General features: G+C 35.1%; 1 protein-coding gene across 1 annotated transcript in view; it reads left to right on the top strand.

Annotated features, from left to right (window-relative positions):
- Nucleotides 1-4,386, top strand: part of LOC149192479 (histidine kinase 1-like) — a 360,562-nt gene extending 356,176 nt beyond the window's left edge. The window contains exon 13 of the mRNA XM_089404623.1: nucleotides 4,068-4,386. Within this exon, the coding sequence (XP_089260749.1) occupies nucleotides 4,068-4,283 (216 nt within the window). The 3' untranslated portion in view covers nucleotides 4,284-4,386. The remainder of the gene's footprint in view (nucleotides 1-4,067) is intronic.
- Nucleotides 4,387-27,808: the final 23,422 nt, after the last annotated feature.

Raw genomic sequence — 27,808 nt, 5'->3', positions numbered from 1 at the left:
GAATCCATGTCATCGTGCATGCCACCTAAACCACCTCATCAGGGAACACTAGTCTTTGTGGAGGAATATTCTCACACATGTGGGTGGTAAAGATGGTTATGAGGTGGTTTTAGCACATGTTTCAAAGGCACCCAACTTTACGAGCAATTATCTTTTGATAGGGTGCCCAAAATTCTACTATTTCATTTCTATTATCACAACATTTTGGAAATTCCATAGAGCTTTTTACATAATTATGATGTTGTCAAATTTGTAGTGGGAAAACTATCTCTACATTTTGACCACTTATCATCCCACATTTTGGAGGCACAAGCGTGGGTTGTTATAACACTTTGGTGGGCATACTTGTTCCTTGGACCACTCACACTTTCTAGAAATGGTTTTAGACCATGATATTGGAGTTAGCACAAATTTTTGAGTTCTTTCCTAAAAACCGATATTATTCAATTGTATTTGATCATATGCTCTCTAGTTTATTAGAGAGTGATTATTTTGGGCATGGAAGTTCTAGATCAATGATTATTTTATTCATGAGGTTTTTGTGGTTTTCTCCTATATAAGGCATCACGTAATCACTTGTATTTTTGTTGGAGAATAATGGGAAAAAGTCAGTCTTGCCTTGCAAATATTTTGTGTAATGTTGTCTATTTTTTAGTGTTTATTCAAGGTTATAGTAGAAGATAGCTTGTTTATAGTAGGTATGTTAGAGAAAGGAGCTACTACAAGTTCATAGGAGGCACCATGCCATGTTGAGAAGGAAACTAAGGTCAAATTTTATTATCTCATTTCATATGATCATTTACACTTACATGTTTTTTGGATTGAGTGTGGACATCCTATGGTTCTACTTTCTTGCACTAGATTGGGCTTAGAGATCACCTTGTAGTACTTAGGTTGGACTCTTGTAGGATGAACCCCCAATCATACTTTTTAATTCAAATATCTCATTTGATGCTCATAGGGTAATCCTTTAGTGGTGCATGTGAATTCAATACATAGGATGCATGAACAACACATAGGCTAGGCAAGTGACTACATGGCCCTAGCAAGGTAGGCTCTAATCTATTCTATGATTGCACATACAAAACTTTAGAACTTTTCCTCTTTCATTTTTTGTTTTTTTCTACAATCTATGGTTTATTTGTACATATTTTTTAGATTTAAATTGCTAATTCAAGTCTCGTGACTAACATTCCTTTAAAATGTAGCATAGAAGTGATTATTTCTTGCAAATTGTCCGTCTTTTCATGCTAAATTCTTTAAACATTTGCGTTCATCTTAGTGTTTTTGGTTTAAGACCCAATTTTTTTTTGGACATATCCATTTTGAAATTTCATTTTAGTCATGCTTTAAATCTATAGTGTGCCAAATATTTACTTTAGAAATTTAATTCATTGTGTTGGAAGGTGTTAATTTGAAGGTTTCTTCGATTATTTCATTAGATTCATGCTTTTAAATCTTCTAAGGGTTGAAACCAACATCTAAAATGTTATTCTATCTTTTGATCATGCTCCATTTCATTGTTGGCATATCATGCAAAGTTGAGGTTTTTGAGTTGATTTTGGTACATGTTAGATAAGACCTTAGTTCAAACCAATGTTCCACCATGTTTTTGAGAGGAGGAAGTGTGGGAGTGGCAAGACACACTTGGGGGTCATATAGGAGCACCACAATATTTTAAGACATTTCTTGGGGATGGGGAAATGTTGAGATCCCTGGGATCATCATCTCCAAAGTTATAAAAGTAAAATAATATTGATAAAATTTCAACAATAACAATTCATCCAATGCAAGTTCATCATTATGCAATCCAATGGAAATGTTATAATCCCACTAATCCTAAAATCCTTAAAACTATTAATTTTAGTAAATTCTAAATGGGATATCAAATTCTACTTTCTCCATGTGAATTTTGATGAGGTTGGAACCACTCTCAGACATCCTAAAACAATTATTGGTAATGTCTAAAATTTAAGTAAAAGTGGCATTCTCTTGTACCTTACCAAGGACAATGTCTCTTATACTTGAATTTAATCTACAATTAATTACCAAGGTCACAAATTCCTCAAATCTTTAGCCCCTATCTTAATTCTATGTTAAAGGGTTGGACAAAAAATCATTGAGGGGAAGAAGGGGTGTGAGTGCCTTGACATTCACTTCTTCTTCTTTTGTGTGTATGTGTTTTTGTTTTGGGAGATGGGAGAGAGGGGGAGGCGGAGTGCCCATATGGAAGCGTTTTGGCGAAACACATACCCACACTTAGGAAAGGTTTCCCCAAGTTTTTCCCAAAGTGGGGTGTGGAGAAAGTTTTCCCATGAATCCATCCCCCTTTCCCCAAGGGCATGTAAAATGTGGGGAATTTTAGAATTGCAAATATTTGGGGAGTTTAAGTTGGTTATGAAATGGATTATGGTCATAGGAGGAACATTAACCTAGGCTTGGAACATCACATCCACATGGTCAAGGAGTAGCTAGGCAGTTTGTATTCCTTCAATTGCATGCACATTTATAGAGATCTTAATGGGATTGTTGATGGTCTATTGAAGTAGGTTGTGAATGTTCAAGTAAACTTAAGATCACAAAATTAAAGGATTATGCAGTGGTGGTCCTCCCTGCACACAATATTTTGCCTAATGGTGATTGCAATGTTTGAATTAGACTTTTCAGTCTGATTTTTCATGTTGGGTAATTTTGCAGACAGACATGGCCAAGCAAACTTGGTTTGGTTCCCATTTTGGAACTTGTTAAAAAACTATAGTTTATGAGTCAATTTGTTAGTTTATTGACTTTTGAGCTATAGGGATCTCAACTCTATATATTTTTTTATTCTCTAGGTACTAGTTACAATTCTCTTTTTGGTCTTAGTGTCCTTGAATACATGTTTAATTTGATTTTACCATTTCTTCTTGAAATAAAGAAATTATCACTTTCTTTCTTTTTTCTAAAAAAAATATACAATAGGGAAAGAATATTACATAAATATTTATTAAAAATATCGATCATAAATTTAATACATCAATTATTGATATCAAAATAAAAATTAAATGAGGAAAACATATTAAGCATTTGTATACATTAGACTTTTCATAAAAATTATAAACATATGAAATTCACTAATAAATTATCTAATACAAAGGGAATACAAATATTCATCCACGTTCAAAGTAGCAAAGTTTAAAACTTGATTTAAGAAAAAAAAATTCATAGAATTATCTCATCAATTCAAATAATAAACAATATAATATAATCATAGAAATTTGTTGATGTTGTTTAGGGATCTCAATTCCATACACATGCTCACACACATGCAAATTAAAGTACTTTATATTATTAAAGAATTCAGAAATACATGGTTGTTACATCTAGTCAACTAAGCAATTCCATATATTATTTTATTCTTAAGGTACTAGTTACAATTCTCTTTTTGGCCTGAGTGTCTTTCAATACATGTTTAATTTAATTTCACCATTTCTTCTTGAAATAAAGAAATTATGACATTTTTTGCAAAAAATAAAAATATACAATAGGGAAAATATAATACATAAATATTTATTAAAAATCTCAATTATTTCAAAACTTTAATACAGTAATTATTGATATCAAAATAAAAATTCAATGAGGAGAATTTATTGAGCATTTGTATCCATTAGACATTTCATACAAATTATAAGCATGTGCAATTCGCTAATAAATTGTTCAAGACAAAGGGAACGCAAATATTCATACACATTAAAAATCAACAAAATTTAAAATAACTTAGGTTAAGGAAAAACCTTTCACAATGAATTATCCCATCAATACATATAATAAACAATGTAATATAAGCATAGAAAATGGCAGATGTCTTTCAAGGGATAATAACAAAAAATAATGTGAGTTACATTTCATAAATTTCTTCTTCATTTAGAAATGAAAGTTACATGTGTTTAGCAGTTCTATTTCATTAAGTATCTTTATGGGTAAAGAAGTAGGTGCTTCAATTTATTCATAACTTAGTAATAAGTATCATAAATGCTTTTAAATCAATTGGTAAATAAATTTGTGTTTTGTTGTATTTGTATGTGTAGATGCCGAATTTGGATGGTTACGAGGCAACTAAAGCAATTCGAAAAGCAGAGGAGAAAACTAATTCACATATACCAATAGTTGCCTTAACTGCTCATGCCATGCCTTCAGATGAAGCTAAATGCTTAGAGGTGGGCATGGATGCCTATCTTACTAAACCAATAGATTTGCAGCAAATGATTTCAACTATTCTCTCTCTTACCAAGAAAAAAACCTAACAAAGTTTCATGGTCGAAATTATTAATAATAGCATCTCTTTGTTAATATTAATAATATTTGTTATATATAAAAGAAAACTCCAATCAATATGAATGCAAATAAGGTTACTTAAATTTATATTATATTTTAATATTTTTTAGAAAATACATATCTTACCTTCAAAATATATTTTTAAAAACTAACGTATTGCTTTCCATATATCTATCTAATTTATTTATCTTTTACAAATTAAAAAAAAAAAATATTGGCACCATTTAAATAATTCATAAATAAATATTTTCCATTTAAATAATTCATAAATAAATATTTTCCATTGAAATGGTTCATCCTATTGTAAAAGTGATTTCTTTAGGCTCCATGTTATCATATTATTTAATTTCACATTGGAGGTTGTATTTTGTTCATCTTACTCAGGTACTAAAGAAAGGATTTAATTTTATTTAATTGGAAATGAAATGCTTTTTCACAATGGAAGTACAAGTTAGGCTTATAGTGGTAGAGAAAATGTTTAATTATATGAAGTTGGCTTTATATCAATAGAAACAGTTAAAATGTATTTATAATTATTAAATTTCGTGTTAAATTGGTAACTAGGGCCAAACTCCATGTGGGTCGGCTTATTTATGGCAGCTGATATTTTTATTGGATCCCTCTCATCGAGAGGTGTAGGATTGATCCAAAGATCATCCGATTTTGATAAGTATTTATGGAGATATGAATTTATTTTGTTTATGTAATTATTATCAAGCCGACCAGCTCTTATGTAGGCTCTAGAAGCCCAAACGTCATGTCTATTCAATCATCCGCTTTTAGTATAAATAAGAGAGGATTTGGAGTCATTAGCACAACACATTCTTCAAGTGATCTCCTCCTCTCCACGTCTTGGGTTATTGGTGAAGGAGAGACACTAAGAAGAATACGCTGGCCTTGGATGATGCCCTAGCTGCTGTACGTTGTTGAAGGAGATCTGGCCGCAGTAAAGGAGGCCTCATATGCAGCTAAAGGGAAGGCCCTATCCGCAACAAAGGAAGGCTTGGATAAGGCTAGATCCGCAGACATTGAGGAGACCCTATACATAGTTCAGATGATGCCCTATACGTAGTTGAGATAATGATCTAGCCGCAGTTCAACTGTGCCCTAGCCACAGTTCAGACGTGCCTTAGCCACAGTCAAGGGAAGGCTCCTATCCACTAACTAAAGAAGCTCCATTACACAGTCAAGTGATGCACTAAATACGTTGTCCAAAAGTTTAATATGGAAGCACTAAATACGATGTCTAGGAGTTTAATATGGAAGCACTAAATACGTTGTCCAAAAGTTTAATATGAAAGCACTAAATACATTGTCCAGAAGTTTAATATGGAAGCAATATTACACTATCCAGAATTTTTATGCGGAGGCCCTAATACGCTGACATGTAGACTTATATTCAGGCCCTAATACGCAGCCTAATGCAGTCCATCTTCGCTGGCCAAAGGAAGCCCTAACCACAGATAAGAGAGGCCTAATATGCACTCCAAGAATAGACATTATCACAGCTAAACGAAGTTTGTTAGCAGCGTAAAAGAAGAAGGAAAGTTCGAGTTGCTGTAGGACTGTCTGCGTATTCTTTTGTGACTGCATAAAGTTGTTCTCTTCTTGTAGGAGAACCGAGTTAGAGGAGCTAAGGGATAGATCTATTGGGATCTCATTGGAAGGACAAGAAGCAAGGTTTATGGTGCCTGGAAGCCACAGAAAGACTATGTGTTAGGCCGCAGGCCATAACACCACAGTCTAGGATTGTGTATGAGTTTTGAGGACTTGTACATATGCCCAAATCAACAGCATAACCAAAGAAGTGTCCTAGTTTGTTTGAAGGACTGTTTCAATAGTGCTTGGTACCCTAACCAGTCATCATGATGACAGTAGCAAAATATGTACAACATGATGATGGAGGGCATTAAAGTTGTATACAACAACTCAACAACAGAACAGTATGATACAACATGATGGGCATGCATAATGATGATTGAGACAACATGGGCAGCATGAAGCATGATGATGCTACATGGTAAAGTGCAGCAGATGAACGAAATGGATAGGTGAAGTCGTCACCTAGGAGATTCAGTTGAAGCAGAATGTCTTCAACTGATCTCATCATTATAGGAAATGATCTATGCTCAAATCCAGATAAGTCAAAGTGTTGACGTCTGTTGTAAATGTATTATCTCTCTCTCTCTCTTTCTCTGTTGAACTTTGAAGATAAAAGAAGATTTGATCAAAGGTTTCCCCACAAATTGTGGGGTTTGTCCCTGGCATGCGCCACATCTTGTTTCCTCTTGTCTTGGCTTGTCTTCTGCGATTTATATTTATGTTCTATCTGCAGTTTACTTTATCCTGATGTGATTGCTAATATGGAAAAGAAATTAAATAAATTGCTCCAGCATAGAACATACCCAAAATTAACATGGAATCAGAGCTTAGGTGAAGACGATGCCCAAGCAAGAGTGAAAGAGCAATCACCGAAGACAATTGGGACAAGACAAAAGGATCAATGGGTTCTTCACAATTCACTTAGGGTGAAGTCGAAACAGAGCATATTATAGAATGGCGCAGCAGAACTTCTAATGGCATACCTTAAGATCACTTCATTAGGAAGTTTGGATCTAAGGGTGGAAGGAAATGTAGATGTCTTGGTTATGAGTTCGGCCCTTATGCGAAGGAGTGTCTGAATGACAGAGATGCAGCTCATCAAGACACAGCTGACTCTTCAAGGAAGCAAGGAACCCCAAGTAAGAAGAAATATTGTTTCTGATAAGATAGAGAAGTGTTATCTTGTACTGGCCCTCTCCTTCAGATGCTTTGGGAATCTGGCATATTGATTGTAGTGCTTTAAAGAACTTCATCGGATAGAAAGGTGAACTCTCTAATTTGATAGAGATGGAAACAATCGTGGGATTACACTTGGAGCTAATGCCACCTATCCCGAAAAGGGAGGAAGTAAAAGGTTTTATGGTGGCATTCGTCAATGGAAAGGTATATGTTTGAAAATTGAATTTTCGAAGATGTTTTTGAGTTCAGGGTTGTATCAAGTTGCAGGAAGTCCACTAGGGACCATGTCCATTGACACAACACCGGAGGTCTGTGAGTCAGATGGTGACAGATATGCCTGAATTCAAAAAGAGCATGAAGCTACATATTTGAGATGTACCGAAGGAAAATCTTACAAGGGGACCTTTCCCCCTCATGTAGCAGGTCCACAGGTTTGGAACAACCTGTGGAGTTTGAGATTCATGAACAGGAATCTCATGTATACAGGTGGAAGAAAGCCCTCTATGGCTTGAAGCAAAACACCCCGGGCGTAGTATGAGAGGATTGATAGCTGTCTGATGAAGCTGAGATTCACTAGGAGTGAAATCGATCCAAACCATTACTCGAAGGTTGTGGATGATAGACCTCTCATACCGGCACCTATGTCTGACAGGTGCAGACCCTCTCATTTGTAGGAAACAGAGGGAGTTGGATTCCGTATGTGGAATGATAAACTGCAAGCCTGTGACCACCTTAAGGATATTAACTTTCAGAAGCTATATGGTAGTGATGTTGGACGAGATTTGGGAAATGCCTCTGAGTTTCATAAACTCAATCTCATTGATGTTCTTGGTGAACTTCCGTCCGGACAAATGTTTTGCAGTTAGCATGGTGAGCTCATATTTGGTTGAGCCTCACTGGATTGGTGCCAAGAATCCTTTGAGATATCTTCGGGGCACAATCTCTCATGGATTGAGATACACTGCCGGAAATATGAAAACTGCATGATTATTCGAATGCTGACTGGGCAGGCATTGTGGAGGATCAATAGAGCACTTCTCAGTGTTGGTTCTCTTTGGATTCTGCTTCAATATCATGGATGAGCAGGAAGCAGAAATCCGTTGTTATAAGTACCGTCAAGACAGGATACCTAACTACGAGTATGACCTCGTATGAAGTTGCCTGGTTGTGGAAACTCTTCAGTGAGTACACATGATGAATACCACTATGATTCTTTGTGACAACTAGAGGTGGGATTCGATTATTGAGGAATCCTGTATTCAATGATTGCTCCAGCAGATAGACATCAAATACTGCCTTATCTGGGATATGGTAAGTTGATGAGCAAGGAGGCTCCATCGCACTGAGATGATGTACAGGTCAGAGCCTAGGGGAAAGATCAAATTTGTGATTTTCCCAATCACTTGGAGTCGTCGAGAGACCTTTGTAGAAGGGTCCTGCATGTTGCATACATTGAGCTCTAGGAGCTCTAGGGGGCTTGCGGTTCTTACTGGAGCAACATTCGACCATAGGGTGACTCACCCTCCCCTGGTGGTGCACACTGGAACAAGATGATTCACTCTCTTGTGGGACAAGATGATTCGCTCTCTTGTGGAACAAGATGATTCGCTCTCCTGTGTAGCAGGATTGATGTGCTCTCCTGTGAGGCCTGGATTGATGTGTTCTCCATGGCGGCTTGGATTGATGTGTTCTCCATGGCGATTGTAGCAGAATTGATGTGTTCTCCTGTGAGGACAGGATTGATTAGTTCTCCTGTCGAGGCATCCTACCCATGCAGTCTGGGACTCATGGGAAGTACCTCTCATCTGATCAATGAGTAGGGAAATGAAGTTAGGGACCATAGTGGTACCGATGGATGCATCATTGTATCTACCGTACTCCCTACGCTAGGATGACCTCCATTGATCTAGGATCAATGACACTGGTATGAGACCAGTGGTAGGAGTTGTACCATACTATGACGCTGACTTCGGTTCGGTTGAGACTGGTCTGGGACCAGTGGTACATACTCCGAGACTGACTTCGTGTCAGTGCAGGAGGTCTGGGACCAGTGAGAGTGGTACATACTATGGCGCTGACTTTGGGTCAGTTGAGACTAGTCTGGGATCAGTGGTACACTCTCTGAGCCTGCGATACTGGTCTAGGACCAGTGAGAGTGGTACATACGATGACGTTGACTCTGGGTCGGTTGAGACTGGTCTGGGACTAGTGGTACACTCTCTGAGACTGCGATACTGGTCTGGGACCAGTGGTAGGAGTGGTACATACTATGACGCTGACTTTGGGTCGGTTGAGACTGGTCTGGGACCAGTGGTACGCACTCTGAGACTGACTTCGGGTCAGTGGAGAATGGCATGAGACATTCTCGATCAATTCTTCTTCTTCATAGTTCAGCAGAGCTAAGTTGAGCAAAGCAGAGCAGAGCCAGTAGAGCTGAGCAATGCAGAGTTGAGCTAGTAGAGCTGGGCCGAGCAGTGCAGGGCACTGATGGCAGAGATAGTACAGTCGGACTTATGGATCTATGGATGGAGTTCTCCCTAGTTGAGAGGGAGTGTTAAATTGGCAACTAGGGCCAAAATCCATGTGGGTTGGCTTAGTTATGGCAGCTAATATTTTTATTGGATCCCTCTCGTCGAGAGGTGTAGGATTGATCCAAAGATCATCCGATTCCGATAAGTATTTATGGAGATATGAATTTATTTTGTTTATGTAATTATTATCAAGCCGACCAGCTCTTATGTAGGCTCTAGAAACCCAAACATCATGTCTATTCAATCATCCGCTTTTAGTATAAATAAGAGAGGTTTTGGAGTCATTAGCACAACACATTCTTCAAGTGATCTCCTCCTCTCCACGTCTTGGGTTATTGGTGAAGGAGAGACACTAAGAAGAATACACTGGCCTTGGATGATGCCCTAGCTGTTGTACGTTGTTGAAGGAGATCTGGCCGCAGTAAAGGAGGCCTCATATGCAGCTAAAGGGAAGGCCCTATCCGCAACAAAGGAAGGCTTGGATAAGGCTAGATCCACAGACATTGAGGAGACCCTATACACAGTTCAGATGATGCCCTATACGCAGTTGAGATAATGATCTAGCCGCAGTTCAACTGTGCCCTAGCCACAGTTCAGACGTGCCTTAGCCGCAGTTCAACTGTGCCCTAGCCATAGTTCAGACGTGCCTTAGCCGCAGTCAAGGGAAGGCTCCTATCCACTAACTAAAGAAGCTCCATTACACAGTCAAGTGATGCACTAAATACGTTGTCCAGAAGTTTAATACGGAAGCACTAAATATGTTGTCCAGAAGTTTAATATGGAAGCACTAAATACGTTGTCCAGAAGTTTAATATGGAAGCACTAAATACGTTGTCCAGAAGTTTAATATGGAAGCACTAAATACGTTGTCCAAAAGTTTAATATGGAAGCACTATTACACTGTCCAGAAGTTTTATACGGAGGCCCTAATACGCTGACCTGTAGACTTATATTCAGGCCCTAATACGCAGCCTAATGCAGTCCATCTTCGCTGGCCAAAGGAGGCCCTAACCACAGATAAGAGAGGCCTAATACGCACTCCAAGAATAGACATTATCACAGCTAATCGAAGTCTGTTGACAGCATTAAAGAAGAAGGAAAGTTCAAGTTGTTGTAGGACTGTCTGCGTATTCTTTTGTGACTGCATAAAGTTGTTCTCTTCTTGTAGGAGAACCGAGTTAGAGGAGCTAAGGGATAGATCTGTTGGTATCTCGTTGGAAGGACAAGAAGCAAGGTTTATGTTGCCTGGAAGCCATAGAAAGACTGTGTGTTAGGCCGCAGGCCATAACACCACAGTCTAGGATTGTGTATGAGTTTTGAGGACTTGTACATATGCCCAAATCAACAGCATAACCAAAGAAGTGTCCTAGTTTGTTTGAAGGACTGTTTCAATAGTGCTTGGTACCCTAACCAGTCATCATGATGACAACAACAAAATATGTACAACATGATGATGGAGGGCAGTAAAGTTGTATACAACAACTCAGCAATAGAACAATATGATGCAGCATGATGGGCATGCATAATGATGATTGAGACAGCATGGGCAGCGTGAAGCATGATGATGCTACACGGTAAGGTGCAGCAGATGAACGAAATGGATAGGTGAAGTTGTCACCTAGGAGATTCAGTTGAAGCAGAATGTCTTCAACTGATCTCATCATTATAGGAAATGATCTATGCTAAGATCCAGATAAGTCAAAGTGTTGACTTCTATTGTAAATGTATTATCTCTCTCTCTCTCTCTCTCTCTCTCTCTCTCTCTTTCTCTGCTAAACTTTGAAGATAAAAGAAGATTTGATCAAAGGGTTTCCCCACACATTGTGGGGTTTGTTCCTGGCATGCACCACATCTTGTGTCCTCTTGTCTTGGCTTGTCTTCTGCGATTTATATTTTTGTTCTATCTGCAGTTTACTTTATGTTGATGTGATTGCTAATATGGAAAAGAAATTAAATAAATTGCTCCAGCATAGAACATACCCAAAATTAACATATAGTTAATATGTAAAATGTATTTTTAATTATTTTCTATATATGTTAAAAGAAAAAAATAGTAAGAATTAAATCTATTTTAATTATATAATTTTTAATTATCAAACATTGTTAATATATGAAATGTATTTTTAATTATTGTTATGTTAGAAGAAATAGTAATAATGAATTAGGTATGAAAAGAAAGGTAGTGGAAAATAAATGAATCTATTTTAATTATATATAAGAGTAATTTTTTTAAGATTAATGTTATTTTATTATACATTATTGGAGTTGTCTATAATGCGACTTTTTGGAGATTCCGGTGACGGAATCCGGCGGAAGAAATTGAGGTTAAATCTTGATTTGTTGCAGTTGAAATGGTTTTTTAACTGCATATTTGGATTCAGCACCCTCGAAAACCCCTGGGACGCTTTCATTGTGCAGAAACTAGCTATCAAACTTGCGATTCCAATAAATTCCTGCCAGATTTCGACCGGAAAAACCCGCCGGAAAGACTTTCAAAAAGTCGCGTTATAGACAACTGCTACATTATTATTTAACTTTGTATTGGATTGTATTTTGTGCATCTTATTAAAGTTAAAAAAAAAAAAATTAGAATTTTATTTTATTGGAAATGAAATGTCTTTTCAAACTTTTAAGTACAAGTTAGATCTATAGTTATAAACTTGACCTTATAATTGTTTTAAGACTAATGCTATCTTATTATACATTATTATTTAAGTTTGTATTGGAGATTGTATTTTGTGCATTTTATTAATGTTAAAAAAAAAACCTATAATTTTATTTTATTTTAAATGAAATGTTTTTTCAAAAATTTAGTACAAATTAGATTTACAGTGATAAACTTGACCTTGTACTTATTACAGTTGTAGAGTTACTTTATATTCGTAAAGATGATATTTAACTATAAAATGTATTTGTAATTATTATTATTTTTAATTATAAAATGTTATATATATATATATATATATATATATATATATATATAGTTTTGGTTTTTATATTTTAATATAGTATATACTAAAAATATATTTATAATTAGTAAATATTAAACTAAGATGAAGAGATAAATTCAATTTTTTTTTTTTTAAATAAATCTGTAAGAGTAAAGCCCTTTTAAAGGAAAGTGATTTAAAAAAAATTGAGAAAACAAAATGGATCTTTTTTAGTTATATATATATATATATTATTATTTATTATTACAATAGGAAGTTTGAAAGATATTGAAATGTTATAGAGTTTTTAAATTGTATTATGGAATTTATAGATGTTTTATAGAAAATATTTTCATTAATTATTTTAATATTGCACTTATTTATTATTTTTACTAATTGTCTTTTTTATAATTTTTTGTTAAAACATTTTCATATCTTAAAGTTTTATTTTAATATATTATATTTAAAATATTTATATTGATAGATATGACTTTCAAATTTTTAATTTAATTATCAATAATTATTAGGTAGATGGTAGGGATTTAACCTCTATCGAATGTTACTAATAGTATGCATAAATCAAAGGCTGAGATTTATTTCCAAAACCGTTCTACCATTTTTTCCCTTTTAATTAAATTCATTAATTAAAAAAAATATCATATGAACAAGTGTCAAATGAAATGAGTTATGATTTTTTGGGCATTTGATATTGATAAATCATCATATTGGCCAACGGTATTGAAACAAAGCCTATTTACAAAGTGATAATTTCATGGTTAAGAATCTTGTTACATGTTTTTTTTTTAAATGTATATATGTTTAATTTATATATAAATTCCTTTTATCATTGATAATAATTATCATTATTTTAAATAAAATAATATAGTTAATTCTTATATATATATTTTTTATTTTAGCAACTTGAGATGTTTAATGAAGTGTTTTGATATTTCTTATGGATTGATGCCTAGCCATTTAATTTATATGATTGCATTAGGTTTATCTTAAATTGATAAATATATTATCATATCAAGCTGTCTTGAAATGAGCATCAACTTTATGGTCAGTATGCTATATAGAAGTGTTTAATTCTATATTATAAATTGATGAACTTTATTGTTGTAAATCATTTTATCAAAAAAAATCTAAGATGTTTTCGAAGAGAAAAAAAAAAATTCTTAATTTTGATGATTTCTTGCAATCAAAACTTTCCATTTTTGATGAAAAATCAGTTTGTACTTGAGTTATAAGTAACACTTACATCATTCCAATCATAATGTCAATACCAAATGATGTATTAAACTGTTTTGTTGTGTGATTCTTTTAGATTAGCAAGTATGCCATAAATTTTGTTTTTTATGCATAGATGTACCATTTTATGTGCTTAGAAATAGCTATAAATATAATATATAGTACTTTAGCTATTATATAAATAGGCTTAGGGATGCATAGATGTACCATTTTATGTGCTTAGAAATAGCTATAAATATAATATATAGTGCTTTAGCTATTATATAAATAGGCTTAGGGAATCTCAGGGTTTTGATTTGTTACTCTCAAAATTTGATATCTTCTAGGTAGACATCATTAATTTTAAATATGTTCATAGTGAAAATGTTTAATAGACAAATTCATGATAATGTTATTTCGGTTTCTTTTTATTGGAGAATTATACTTATAAATAAATTTGGAAAGCCTAAATTAAATATTCATACTAGTCAAAAATACATGTCACCCTTTCCTCAATTCTACCATACAAACTCATCTAAATTAAATTAATGTTAACAAGAAAATTTATATATTATGGAATCCAATTAGTTTCTCCTTTACTCATCATTATCATAGCAAATTCGACTTTTATGCGTGAATAGAAAAGACAATTAAAAAGACATCTTAATTAATTAACTAAAAGATATTAAACATAAAAATGAAAAGTTAAAACATAGTTTCTTCTTGTTAATTACAATCCTTCCCAATAGAAATTATACATTTTACAAATTTATTTCTAACGTTTCCATAGGTAAAAACACACTTTACATGTCCCTTTTTTATTATTATCTAAAAGAATCCATGAAATTATTTCCAACATGACCTCTTTCCACTTAAACTCTAGCAACTGGTTCTAATAACCTCATTATTCATTAGCATGTTGACAATCTATGTTTGTTTATTTTAATATGCTAAAAAATAAGTAATTTATTGTCATTTTACTTAATATCTCTTTTACGTTGATTTTAGACCCTTGGTATAATGTAAATTTTTAAAAATATCTCTTAATACAAATTCAAAATTTCACCTCAACTTGAAGTTCACTCAATGTATCTCTTTTGAACTTTCATTCTTACAAAAAAAATATGAAATAAAAATCACAACAACATATATTTCATGTCCAACCACTTACACAAGGAAACTAAAGAAATTCAGCGTCAAACAATTGTACTTCAAGGGAATAATATTTCCATCCCTTAGGGGAAAGTCACAACTTATGAAAACTACTTAGTGCACCATATTTATTATGCCCATAAATCTACCCACACAACTTTCATATATTTTTTAAATCACTTAGCAAAATATGCCTGCTATCATATTAAATCATATATATAATTAGTACTATAATCTATTGAATCACCTTGAGAACTTAAGATGAAAATCAGATTTGCAAGTACATAAATTTTGGAGAACAATGCATGCTACATATATAAAGAAGATGAAGTTAGAAGTACATACCAATAGCTTATACCAATCTAATACATGATAGTCCTTCAAACACATCACAAACTAAGACTCTCCAATGCTCTCGAAACCCTAGATAGGGAAACCTCAACAAACTAGCATGAACCCAACTATCAAACCCTAACCACCAACTCCCTATAGCTAGGAATCCCTCCCAACCAAATTTAGTCATTCAACCAAAGATCTACAACTAGAAAGCATACATACTTCAACTCCTCTTTGGAACCTACACTTGTACATGACGAACATACAAGAGAAAATAAGATAATCTTCCACTATGTTCTCTAGATCAAGCACTCTAAGTAGATAGTTTTACATTTTCTTCTCTACATCATTCCCTCCAAGTAATACTAGGATTCCCAATGTCACCAAAACCTATTCTTCTTCTCTAACAAGATCAACAATAAAATTGCGACCTTTGGTCCTCTGTGGTTCCTCTCAAGCCCTAGCTTTGCTTGTCTTCATAGGGAAAACCCTAACTATAATTCCTTGCTTGCATCAACATAACCCTAATTGACTAGACAAGAGTGAAAATTAACATTAAATGTATATGAAAGACACATGTTTTCTCTAGATCAAACATCTTTAATACTTGATGACGTGTTTAATTAATGAGTGAAAATGATGTATTCTCCTTTAATATACATGATAGGTGAGGGAGGACAACAATAATAAAGTGGACAAGACCCATAAGAAAACAATCTAATAATCCACTATATACGCCCACATGTAAATATTTTCAACTCCAAGGTGGCACATGTCAAGGTCCAAGGCAAGCACACCCATTAAGACAGGGTCCCATAATGAGTGCTCCATAAGACAAGGTCTAATGTTCCTCTTCTAGGGGTCTTCAACGCTCTAATGCTACCTCCTAATCCATGTGCTCATTCGAATCCAGTACACCTCCATGAATGATCCTTAACCAAATTATCCTAAATTCGACCAAACACCTCCATGTCCACAACCAAGTGTCCCCATGTTATTGAGGCTTCAACACCTTTTTCTTAGATGCCCAACACTACTCCAAGTAGGTCCTCCAAAGAAAGTAACCAATCTCTCCATGTGTGCCTCATGAATAATTTCACCATGCCATATGGGTGTGCAACCTTCTAAAGGTGTTGTGCCATATAAGCATCAAATATAGGTGTAACAATCCTTGAGTGATCTATCTAAAATGTGTATGTCCACTGAGGTATAACCAAGGGTAGGAAAAACATCATGTACTCCACATCACGTGTTGGACTCATGAAAATCGGAGAGCTAATTAAATAAATGTGAGATGCATTATTCAATTATATGATACACAAATACAAATTTTCAACCCTTTATTTCATCTTCCAAGTGGTCTCTTGGAATCTTGATGATGATTCATATTCCTTCACACTAACCCTAATGGATTAGGTGTTCAACATTCCCCAGGATCGATTCAAAGGTGTGTATGTCAATCCAAGAAGGGAGATGAAATACGAAGGTCGATAACAACCAATGGTTGTATATAGTCTTTGAAAATGGTGGTTTAAAGAAGACAACAAACCAAATGAATAGAAGAAGATGAAGTCTTATAATAGTGGTTGTTTAAGGCTGACCACCAACTCTAGGACTTGGCTCGAAGAAGTTCTTCAAACAAGTCTAAATCTACCAAGAAGTTGGTGTCTTCTGCTAAATGGAAGTTCTCCTTAACGATGTTTTAAAGATAACCACAAACTATTGAAACAATAGTTTCAAATTGACCACAAATTGTCTAGCAAAAGCAGTAAGTCTTCTATCGATTGTTTGTTATGGAGGACCACAAACCAAATCATCCTCATTAAACATGAATTTTCTTTGGCTATAAATTTCACTCTCGATGAAAATTCATATTCATTCACACCAACCCTATTGGATTAGATGTCCAACATTCCCCCCTTTAATGCGAATGGGTGTATGTGAGTCCAAGAAGAGATTTTGAACATGAAGGTGGATAGAAGAAAATGGTTGGATATGCTTTTTGAATATGTGGTTTAATAAGAACCATAAACCAAGTAGGTAGTAGAACCCAAATTCTTCTACTGGTGGTGGTTTAAGGCTAAACATGAACTTTGGAACTAGGCTCGAAGAGTTCTTGGAATAATTCCAAATATGACTAGAAGCTAATGTCTTCTACTAAATGGAAGTGCTTCCTAATGATGGCTTAAAGATAAGCAAAAATTTTTGAAATGATGGTTTGAAGTTCACGATAAATTCTTGTCTAGTGGAAGTAGTAAGTCTTCGATCAAGTGGTGGTTGAAGGAGGACCCAAACCAGTTGGTGGTTTGGGATATGCACAAACCAAATCATTGTCATGGAACATGAGCCTGTCTTTGGATCAAACTTTGACTCTGGCTCTGGCCAACTCTAGCTTTAGGCCCTCACTATAGTGTTTGGTTCCAGTTATGGCTAAGGCTTGCTTGATATGACTTCAAAACTTGTAGCTCACTATCATTCTCACCTTGTTAGATACAAGGTTAGAAGATGAAAACCTCTTTACTACAAGATGTGCCAATAATCAGGAATGGGCTCTATGGTATAGCTAATATATCTTCTTGGTTGTTGAAGATCATTGCCAAGAAGTGATCCATCAAAGACGAATATTTACTCTTGCAAGAATCTTGTGTCTAGAATCTACCTGAATGACGAGTATGTCCTCCACAATTCTCACATGGGTGAAGATCAAAACACTAATATTTCATGTGGCCAACTTGATAACAATGTTGACATATGTGAATCTGATGTGGAAGTAGAGTAGGTGAAGATGATATTTCTTGAAGAAACACAACACTATGACTCTTGATTGGTTTATATCCTGGAATGTGAAAGGTCACTCCCTTTTCATATACGAGACTAGTTTTGTGCTTGTTGTTAATGAATTCTTCCCAAGTCTAATGATGGGCCTGGAAAGTGAAAACTAAATTTCTCCATCTTCTTTTGAATCCACTCTTGAAGTGGCATCACTTGTATGATCATGTACTTGATGTTGATGGAAATCAATCTCAAAAATGGAATTGATTTGAACAAAAACCCATTTAGAATGTTGACTCCTTTGTTGTAGTTTATCTTGTTGAAGTTGTTATTCGAGTTAGAGAAACTCAATTTTGTACTATGCATCTTGTAAAAAGGTTTGAACATTAATGAGTGTTTTTATCGATATTGACTATATGGTGAACAACAAAGAGTATTAGAGTATCCAATAATTCTAATAATCCATCATTTTTTTCCACTTTCTCAAAATATCAAGCGAATGAAGGGTGTCAAGTTCAATAAAAAATGTTATAATGCAATTCACTAATGACTCTAATCTTCTTGATGCCCTAAAATTCCTTCGAAAATGACTGCATAAATTTACATAAAGGCCGAACATGATTACTCCAATATTAAGAGGAACGTGATTTGTTTTCGATATTTCAAATAATGGTTACATAACTAAGAGACCAATTAAACACCTCACCCTAAAATCGTTTTTCACCTCCTCTTGATCCACCTATGAGCTACAAAAAATATATATGGGTATGAAGATCAGAAATAAAATCCCACAACTAAAACTGCCTAATAGTTTCAAGTTTCACTCATTGATGTATATCTCAACAAATCAAGGCACATTTCAACAAAGCCAAACACATTAATATGAATATAGTGACTTTGGAGAAAAAAAACTATGTTATCTTCTGAAACATAATCCCCAAACAACAACAACCACATATGAATGAAAATTTGAAATGGGGGATCTATAAGAGTTATTGATAGATGTTAAGATAGTGAAAAAAATCTTAAAAGCTATGCAAATGTAGAACTACTAGTCAAGAGTCATACACCAGTTTCTAGAATTGTGTTACAAATATGTAATAGATGTCCTTTTAGATGCCCAACTCAATTTTGAATATGCTAGAAAACCCATGATACCATTGAAGGCATGTCATAACATTGGTCATGGGTAGAGTACCACCAATAGTAAAATCATGAGCCTTAAAGAATTGGGAGCCCAAAGGGAGTAATGCATCTAGATGACCAATCAGACACCACAACCTTTAGGATTTTTAGAGCTAGTGGAATTTTAATCTATAATTGTGAAAACATTATGGCAAGGTGACCAAGCATCGAAGATGATGTCCATGTAAATAATTCAATCATGATATACGGTAGGATGGAAGAAATTTGTAGGGAGGTTCTAAGAATAATTTTCACCAAAATAAAAATAAAAAAAATCTCAAGTAAATGACGCATCACTTCTCAAGAAGAATAACATATATAGATTGCACAGGATCATATCACTATGATATCATTGCAAATGTAACAACACTCGCATTTACCCCTATTTTGTAATTTAAATAATCATTGTAATGCTAGTGTGGGAGCCACAACTGGTTAATATGATGAGGTTTAAACATTTAATTTAAATTTCATGATTTTCAACAGAGGGAGGGATCACCTTAAGGATCCAATGTTCAGAGGAAGCTTTCATTCCTTGTAATGCCACAAACATAGCCTAAATTTAATTGTTGAAGTTGTTTTCCAACTTGGCTGAATCAATCATTGACAGATTTAATTATGAGACGTGATTGAAGGTGAACTATGTACTAATAGAAAATTTATGAGATTGGGTTAGGGTGGTGGAAGTATAGGGTGGCACCCATTCCCCCAATGGATGGATTATCCAAGTCTATGCTCTCTCAAAGACACTAAAGAGACAAGCTTGTGCCCTCTAGAATGAATGAAGGGACACTAGAAAATGATATAAACACTTATAGAAGAAGAAGACAGGGGTTGTTTCGGGTTTTCTTTTATGGTTGACGATCACTGGTTGGTTTTGGTTGGCTGGTTATACACTGGTGATTATCACTTATTGATCCCTACTAATTCTCAAGTTCTCTCGTACTTATTGCAATTCAACATAGTTCTCACCTGGATAGAGTTGTATGTTTTCCTTGGATCGTGCTTGGCTCGTCATGGGGAGCATGTGGAAACTATGGAGCATTGGCAACAAAAGGTAGAGTTGTATCTAATTTTGCATACAGAGCCTGTGAAATCAAAATTACATGCTAATACCTTGAGGACTTTACCTTGAATTACTTCCATGTATATTTTTTGGGTGATATTCCTTGTGAACTGTGTGAGGCCATTGGATTGTGTTGTCTAAGCTCATATGCTCAGTGGGGGGCTCAATAGATGACTGAATCACTGTGGTGCTTGCTATATAGTTGATAAATCACTTGGACCTTGCATTCTAGGTCATTATGGTGCTTGCCTGAGTAAATGATAAATCACCTGGATAATGGAATATAAACCTCAGTGGTGCTTACTATGAAAAGAATATTGAGATGTTAGTGTTGTCATTGATGGCCATATGGATTGAATATAGAATAAACATTGAATATATATATACAAACAAAATCATAAGAAGCATTGGACCCAAGGAGCAAGATGAGCAGTACCAAATTGAAGAGAAAGAATCAATTCAAAGAGAAGCCATCGAGAGCTAAAGGAAAGCCATCGGAAGCCAAGAACAGGAGCCAAGACAAGCCAAGGAGGAGAATATCCAAGAGAATACTGCATATGCCCAAGAGAAAGAGCCAAAAGAGAAAAGCAGTGATATCAGAGTTTTGGAACCCAAGAAAAGAGCAAAAAGAAGTGCCAGAAGAGTGAAGAACAGTGATATCAGAGGAGCAAAGAGAAAAGATATTTCAGAAGAAAACCAAAGTTAAATCGAGCCTTTGAATAATAATCATTATCGGAGTAATAAACTTTGGAAACCTTTTAACCAAGGTTCACAAATGGGAATATATCCCAAGCAGAGAAATATCATATCAGTGTTATATCATATCGATGTTTTTTTATTATGTGTCACGACTCCGATCTCCGATCTCCAACTTCTGATATGCAGACCCGACTTGATTTAAGTTAACTATTTAATTATTAAATTGCATCCGCTACTTTATTGGAAATTTTGAAAGAGACCTCTGATTTCCATTTGCCAATATGGTTACGGACCTAATTGGCTTTATCATAACGTTTTTAATAAAATATTGTGTTTGCTGCATCAAAACTTTGGCATGTGCACAACCTAAAAATCCTCGATATCCATGTGGTCCCAATGTACAAGAGTAAAGTGATGATGTGGCATGTGGGACCTCCCGTCATCCATTATAATATGGTTTCACATTGTTTAAATGTATTCGTTTGATTAAAATATATGGTCCCTCCTATCTTGCTATTATAATATGGTTTCTGTAATAATGAAATTATGTTATATTTGGTTGATTATTAACAAAGACCCCTTCCAACAACTATTTAATATATTTTCAATATTCCACCTCATGCACAAGTTGACCTCTCCTCTAATGAACTTGTATTTTCTTTTATTGGCGAAAAATGTATAAACACAAGTGAAATATTTCATTTCAAGCATCTATCTCGGTCATCCATCACAGAGATAAATACACAGTTAACAACTCGTGAACTTAGAAGCACCGAGGAGAATGAAAATATTATTCTGGGCAAATTATTTTGAGGACAATCTTGTGTTAAGAGGTCGGATTTCTTGCACAGAACCACAAGCATACTCGAAAATCTTAAGCTACTGGCAACAGAACTCAGACAGATCTGAAGTATACACTTGTTGTAAAGATCTGATTGCAGATTACAGCTCAGTGCTTTGATTTGTGAAGGAACAAAGAATAATTAAGCCTCAGTGCTCAGCCTCAGGGGTATAACCTCAAACCAATCCTCACCTACAACTCAGTGAGTGGACAGTCTCACTGTTTTGGCTTGAACCTTGCTCATACACATCAAACTTAAGGTTGGACAGTGATCAAGTCTCTTGGAGGCACAGTTTTAGAGCTCACCTCATACCTATTGCTACACAGTGTTGTAATACACTTGAGGAACAATCTCATTTTGGAGAGATACACTTACAGTCACATTTATACAGAATTGTGTTTGTTGGGATCTTAGACTATACTACAGTGAATAGAGAGCTCAGACTTGTGTAGACCCCAGACCAGTAAACAGTTTGAGAGACTCAGATTAAAAATGTCAATTGTGGATGGATCAAATAGACATCCTTTGGAATTAACTCAAGACATTCATCTTGAAATAAGCCTCAGACCTGTTACTTTGAAGAAACTCATATTACAGTAGTAGCATTTAGAAATATCTTATTGTTGAAGAATTGTGAAGATTTCCTTGGAGAGTTCTTGAAGAATCCCTCGAAGAGGCTTAGAGCAAGTACAAAACTTGGGCTACCTATTGAAGACATCTTGAAGGTCTTGGAGATATTATTGGAGACTATGATGCATTGAAGAAATCATGAGGTGACTTTGGAGATATTTGTTTGGGTGACATGAAGAGCAGTGGTGACACCCTCTAAGAAGACAAGGTTTTCATTGATGAAGTTATTTGGAGAAGACATTCGTGAAGAGATTGACAGAGCTCATTGAAGAAGATATTGGGAGCTATGAAGAATCATCAAACTTATCCTGACAAATTGACACTGAGAAGTTGGAGCCTCATAGAGACAAGGTTGGTGCCTTTGAAGATAGGGTTAGAGCCCTAGAGAATAAGAGTCCTTAAGAGACTAGGTTGGAGCCTGTACTAGGGTTGGAGCCCTAGAGGTTGGTGCCTCAAATTAATAAGTTTGGAGCCTTGGGAAGTCCAATTCGGTGCTTGGAAAACTACAGGTTTGAGCCTGGTGGATTGAATATTGGTGTCTTCATCTAGGGTTGGAGACATAATTATTATTGTACTTGATTTATTGTAAAGAAGAGGACTGGATTTCTCATTATCTTTGATTAATAAAAGTATTTATTCTTATTGTTCATTTTGTGTTCTAATTATAAGTGACCTAACTAGTAGAAAATAACAATTGAAAAGAAATATTGCTTCACCCCCTCTCATTATTTCCAACAATTGGTATCAGAGCCAATACCTTCACTCATAAGCCTAACAACTTGAAGCTAGATCCGTAGAACCCAAATGGAAAAGAAAAGGAAGAAAGCCTTGAATCCTTCCAAAGATGTCTTTTCCTCATCCGTGAAAACTAAAGACAAAAATTGGGAAATTTCCACTGTTCAATGGAAACTTTGATATATGGAAGATGAGAATGAGGAATTTATTAATGGATCAAGGCATTGAAAGCATGATGGAAGGAGAATCTAAGGAGTATAATGCAAGAGGAATGAAGGCAATATTGAATGGGCTACCAGATGCTATAAATACCAAAGTGGAGAAATGTTCATCGATGAAAGGTATGTGGGAAAAACTTCAAGATCTTCACTCAAAAGAAACATTGACCATGACTTCTAGTCAAGAAGATGATGGAAAGCGAGAAGGAAATCTTGAATCCATTAAGGAAGCTGAAAACATGAGTGAAGACATCAAGGCCAAGGAGGACCTAGAAGATGAAGAGAGTAAAGATGACTTCGAAGAAGATCTCATGGTGAAGCTTGTAGCTGACCTACAAGAGATAAGAAATTTGAAGAAGGAGAATGATGAGCTCAAAAAGAAATCACAAGATGGTGGCCATGACCTTGACAAGACAAGGAAGTAAGTTAACCTATTCAAGTTTCAAGTTCAAGAAAGAGATGAGGAGCTCACCAAGCCTAAGGAGGAATTTCATCAAAACAAGAGAAATCATCATGAAGAAGTCATGTCCATGAAAAATCATTTGGATAAGGCAAAGAAAAGGGAAGAAACTTTGTCAAGCCACCTTGAACAAAGATGCAATATCTTGAACAAACTTGAAGCAGAAATTGATCAATACAAGGAAGAGGTCTCCTCCCTTAGATCTCAACTATAAGAAACAAAGAAACAAGCATAAGGAGTTGAGAAGGTGATGGAAGATTTTGTAGTCATATCAGGGCAAGTTGACGATGTAGAAAAGGAAAAAAATACCATGACAAGGCAACTAGAAGAAAAGGATGAAGAGATCTTCAAACTGAAATCATATATCAACTTTATCAAGGATGAAACATGTGAAGCAACTAGGATGAAGGAAGAAATGGAGATCAGTCTAGTAAAGGAGAATGAAGAAATTTTCAGGATGAAATCAAATATCCTCTCCCTTAAAGTAGAATCTAATGAAGCAACACGAGTCAAGCAAGAAATTGAGAAACAACTAGCTAGGAAAAATGATGACTGTGGAAAAATGGAAGAAGAGATTGTTTCACTACGGAAAGAAGTTGAATTGCTGAACGAAAACTTGAAAATTTCTCAAGCCTTGGATGACATGCTTAGCCATTAGATATCTCCATTTTATAAAACAAGTCTCAGTTATGCAGGTGAATCCTTAAATAGAAGTGAATCAACTCTTATTTATTCAAACAACAAGGATGGGGAGAAACTTAGAAGAAATATTGATGTCCTCAGTTCCAGCAAAGGAAAAAAGAAGAGTCAAGATGACATTGGAAGAAACACCGCTCCAAGAAGATGTGAAGATGGTGTCAAGGCTGCAAGAGGCAATAAATCTGATCAAAGGCTTCCAAGACAAAATAAATTTAGAAGTACATTGAGACAATACTATGTAGAAAGTGTCAAGGATGCAAGAGGAAATGAATATCATCAAAGAATTCTAAGGCCGAATGCTTTCAGAAGTGCATTAAGGCAGTCATCATGTCCCAGGTACCAAAATTTATTTCATGGTTATTGTTATTCCTGCTCAAATTTTGGACACATGGCTAAGCACTGCAGAGCATATGAAGATCCCTATCAGTTCTCCAGAACAATATTTACAAAAATAAACTATGCTCTCTCTTTCATGTTTAAGATTGAGTGCTTCAAATGTCATAACATTGGACATGTGGCTTGTGATTGTAACTTATCTTAGGTTCCTAAACAAACTCAAAGAATAACTACCAAGCTAGAAAAAAAAGTCACACAAGTCTAGAGAAAGAAGCAGATTGGACTAGAAATCCTCTTAAACACTCAAGCCAACAACACTTGTTGTTGATCTAATGAATACATCTTTGACAGATTTTGATGATGAGATTCTACCAAGAAGATACCATCCATACTGTTAGGGGGAGCTTGTGTTCCTGAACTATTCTTGCAAAATCTATCTGTGAAGAGCCTTATGAGACACTTAATAAGTCACATATGAAAAATTGTGTTGTGAGGTATATCTCCCGATATATCATCTCCGAGAAGTAACTCGATTGAAAAAAAATCATCCATTGATTGAAGATGTCTTCCACTTGCAGCAATCTTTCTTGTCTAAAGCAAACAAAAGAGCTAGAGGAGTTTATGCAGGCAGGGGGAGCTGATTGATCATCTACAATCAAATTGTAGACAGCCACTAGCATTGGAAAATTATGCGTTGCTTGTGTTGATATCAGACTGATAGCAGAAGGCAGTAAATTCTTGGCAAAGACAGAAAAAAATGAATTTGGTCTCAAAAGATTCTGAACAAAGCTAAAATCTATAAATTCCATTTGTGGAAGAAGGCAACAGTTGAATCAAAAGGATATACAAACATATACAAAGTATTCGAATTGGTATTTGAGTCTCTGCAAATAATAATATACAACCAAATATTATAATAGTTGATGGATGGACTAAAACAGACCTAGATCTGTATAACACCATTGGAGAACTATAGAACAAAATGAAAAAGGCGACTGAGTAGCATGATAATAACAGAAAAGGGAACATAGGTTCAAGGGGAGTTGTACAAGCAATTGTCTAAGTAACAACGAAAAAAGAAACATGATAAGAAAGAGTAGCAAGTCAAGGAAACACAACTATTGTTGAGAATTCCTTCAAATAGGCAGCAAAATTCATTAAGAAATTGTTGAGCGCCCCATTTTCCATTGATGCCAAAGGGGGAGAGCATACAACAAGGAGAGGATCCAAGAAAATGAGTATATTTCCATCAATGACAAAGTGGGAGATTGTTGAGATGCTAGTGTTGTCATTGATGGCCATATGGATTGAATATAGCATAAGCACTGAATATATATATATATATATATATATATATATATATATATATATATATATATATATATATCTATATATATATATATATACAAACATAATCCCAAGAAGTGTTGGACCCAAGGAGCAGTGCCAAGGAGCAAGAGGAGCAGTACCAAAGACAAGAGCGAGGAGTTCAAAGAGAAGCCATTGGGAGCCAAAGGAAAGCCACTAGAAGACAAGAGTAGGAGCCATGACAAGCCAAGGAGGAGAAGATCCAAGAGAAAACTGCATATTCCCAACAGAAAGAGCCAAAAGGAAAAAGACGTGATATCATAGTTTCAGAGCCAAAGAAAAGAATGAAAAGAAGTATCAGAGGAGTGAAGAACAATGATATCAGAAGAGGAAAGAGAAAAGATATTTTGAAAGAAAACCAAAGTTAAATAAGGCCTTTGAATAATAATCATTATTGGAGTAATAAAATCTGGAAACCTTTTAACCAAAGTTCACAAATGAGAATATATCCCAAGCGGAGAAATATCATATCGGCATTATATCATATCAACATTTTTTATTGTGTGTCATGACTCCGATCTCCAACTTCGATATGCGATATGCGATATGGAACTCCGATCTTCGACTTTCGATATGCAGACCTGACTTGATTTAAGATAACGATTTAATTATTAAATCACATCCGCTACTTCATCAGAACTTTTGAATGGCACCTCCAATAAGACCCTTTGATTGTCATTTGTCGATATGGTTACGGACCCGATTGGATTTATCATAATGTTTTTAATAAAATATTATGTCCCCTGCATCCGAACTTTGGCATTTGTACAACCTAAAAATCCCCTATATCCATGTGGTCCCAATGTATGGAAGTAAAGTGATGGTGTGGCATGTGGGACCTCCTGACATCCATTATAATATGGTTTTACATTGTTCAAATGTATTCGTTTGATTAAAATCTATGGCCCCTCCTATCTTGCTATTATAATATGGTTTCTCTAATAATGAAACTATGTTATATTTGGTCGATTATTAACAAAGACCCCTTCCAACTACTATTTAATATATTGTCAGTATGCCACCTCATGCACAAGTCGGCCTCTCCTCTATTGAATGTGTCTTTTCATTTATTGGAGAAACTCATATAAACGCAAGTAAAATACTTCATTTGAAGCATCTATCTCGGTCATCCATCACAGAGATAAATACACAATTCAAAACTCGTGAAGTTAGAAGCATAGAGGAGTAGGAAAATATTATTATGGGAAAATTCTTTTGAGGACAATCTTGTGTTAAGAGGTCAGATTTCTTGCACAAAACCACAGGCATACTCGGCAAGCATAAGATACTTTTGACTTAGTTACCGGAGAATCCATAGTACGAACCATTTTTCGTCAACGTTTCAAATCCCAACCGGGATCCATCATCAGGACTTTATGAATGATGATATAAGAAGAGCTTATTTGAATGATAAATAGTTATGAGGAGAATAGATTTAAGGATCAGCTAAATGTCGGCTTGATTTTATATTATTTAATTGTAGATTTTTGAATAAATTATTTTTATTTTTACTGTTGAGTTTAA

The sequence above is a fragment of the Pinus tabuliformis genome, chromosome 2_2 (genome assembly GCF_031772625.1).
Source record: "Pinus tabuliformis cultivar Carrire ecotype Pingquan chromosome 2_2, CPIR1, whole genome shotgun sequence".
NCBI lineage: Eukaryota > Viridiplantae > Streptophyta > Pinopsida > Pinales > Pinaceae > Pinus > Pinus tabuliformis.
This window is presented reverse-complemented; position numbering and strand designations above follow the sequence as displayed.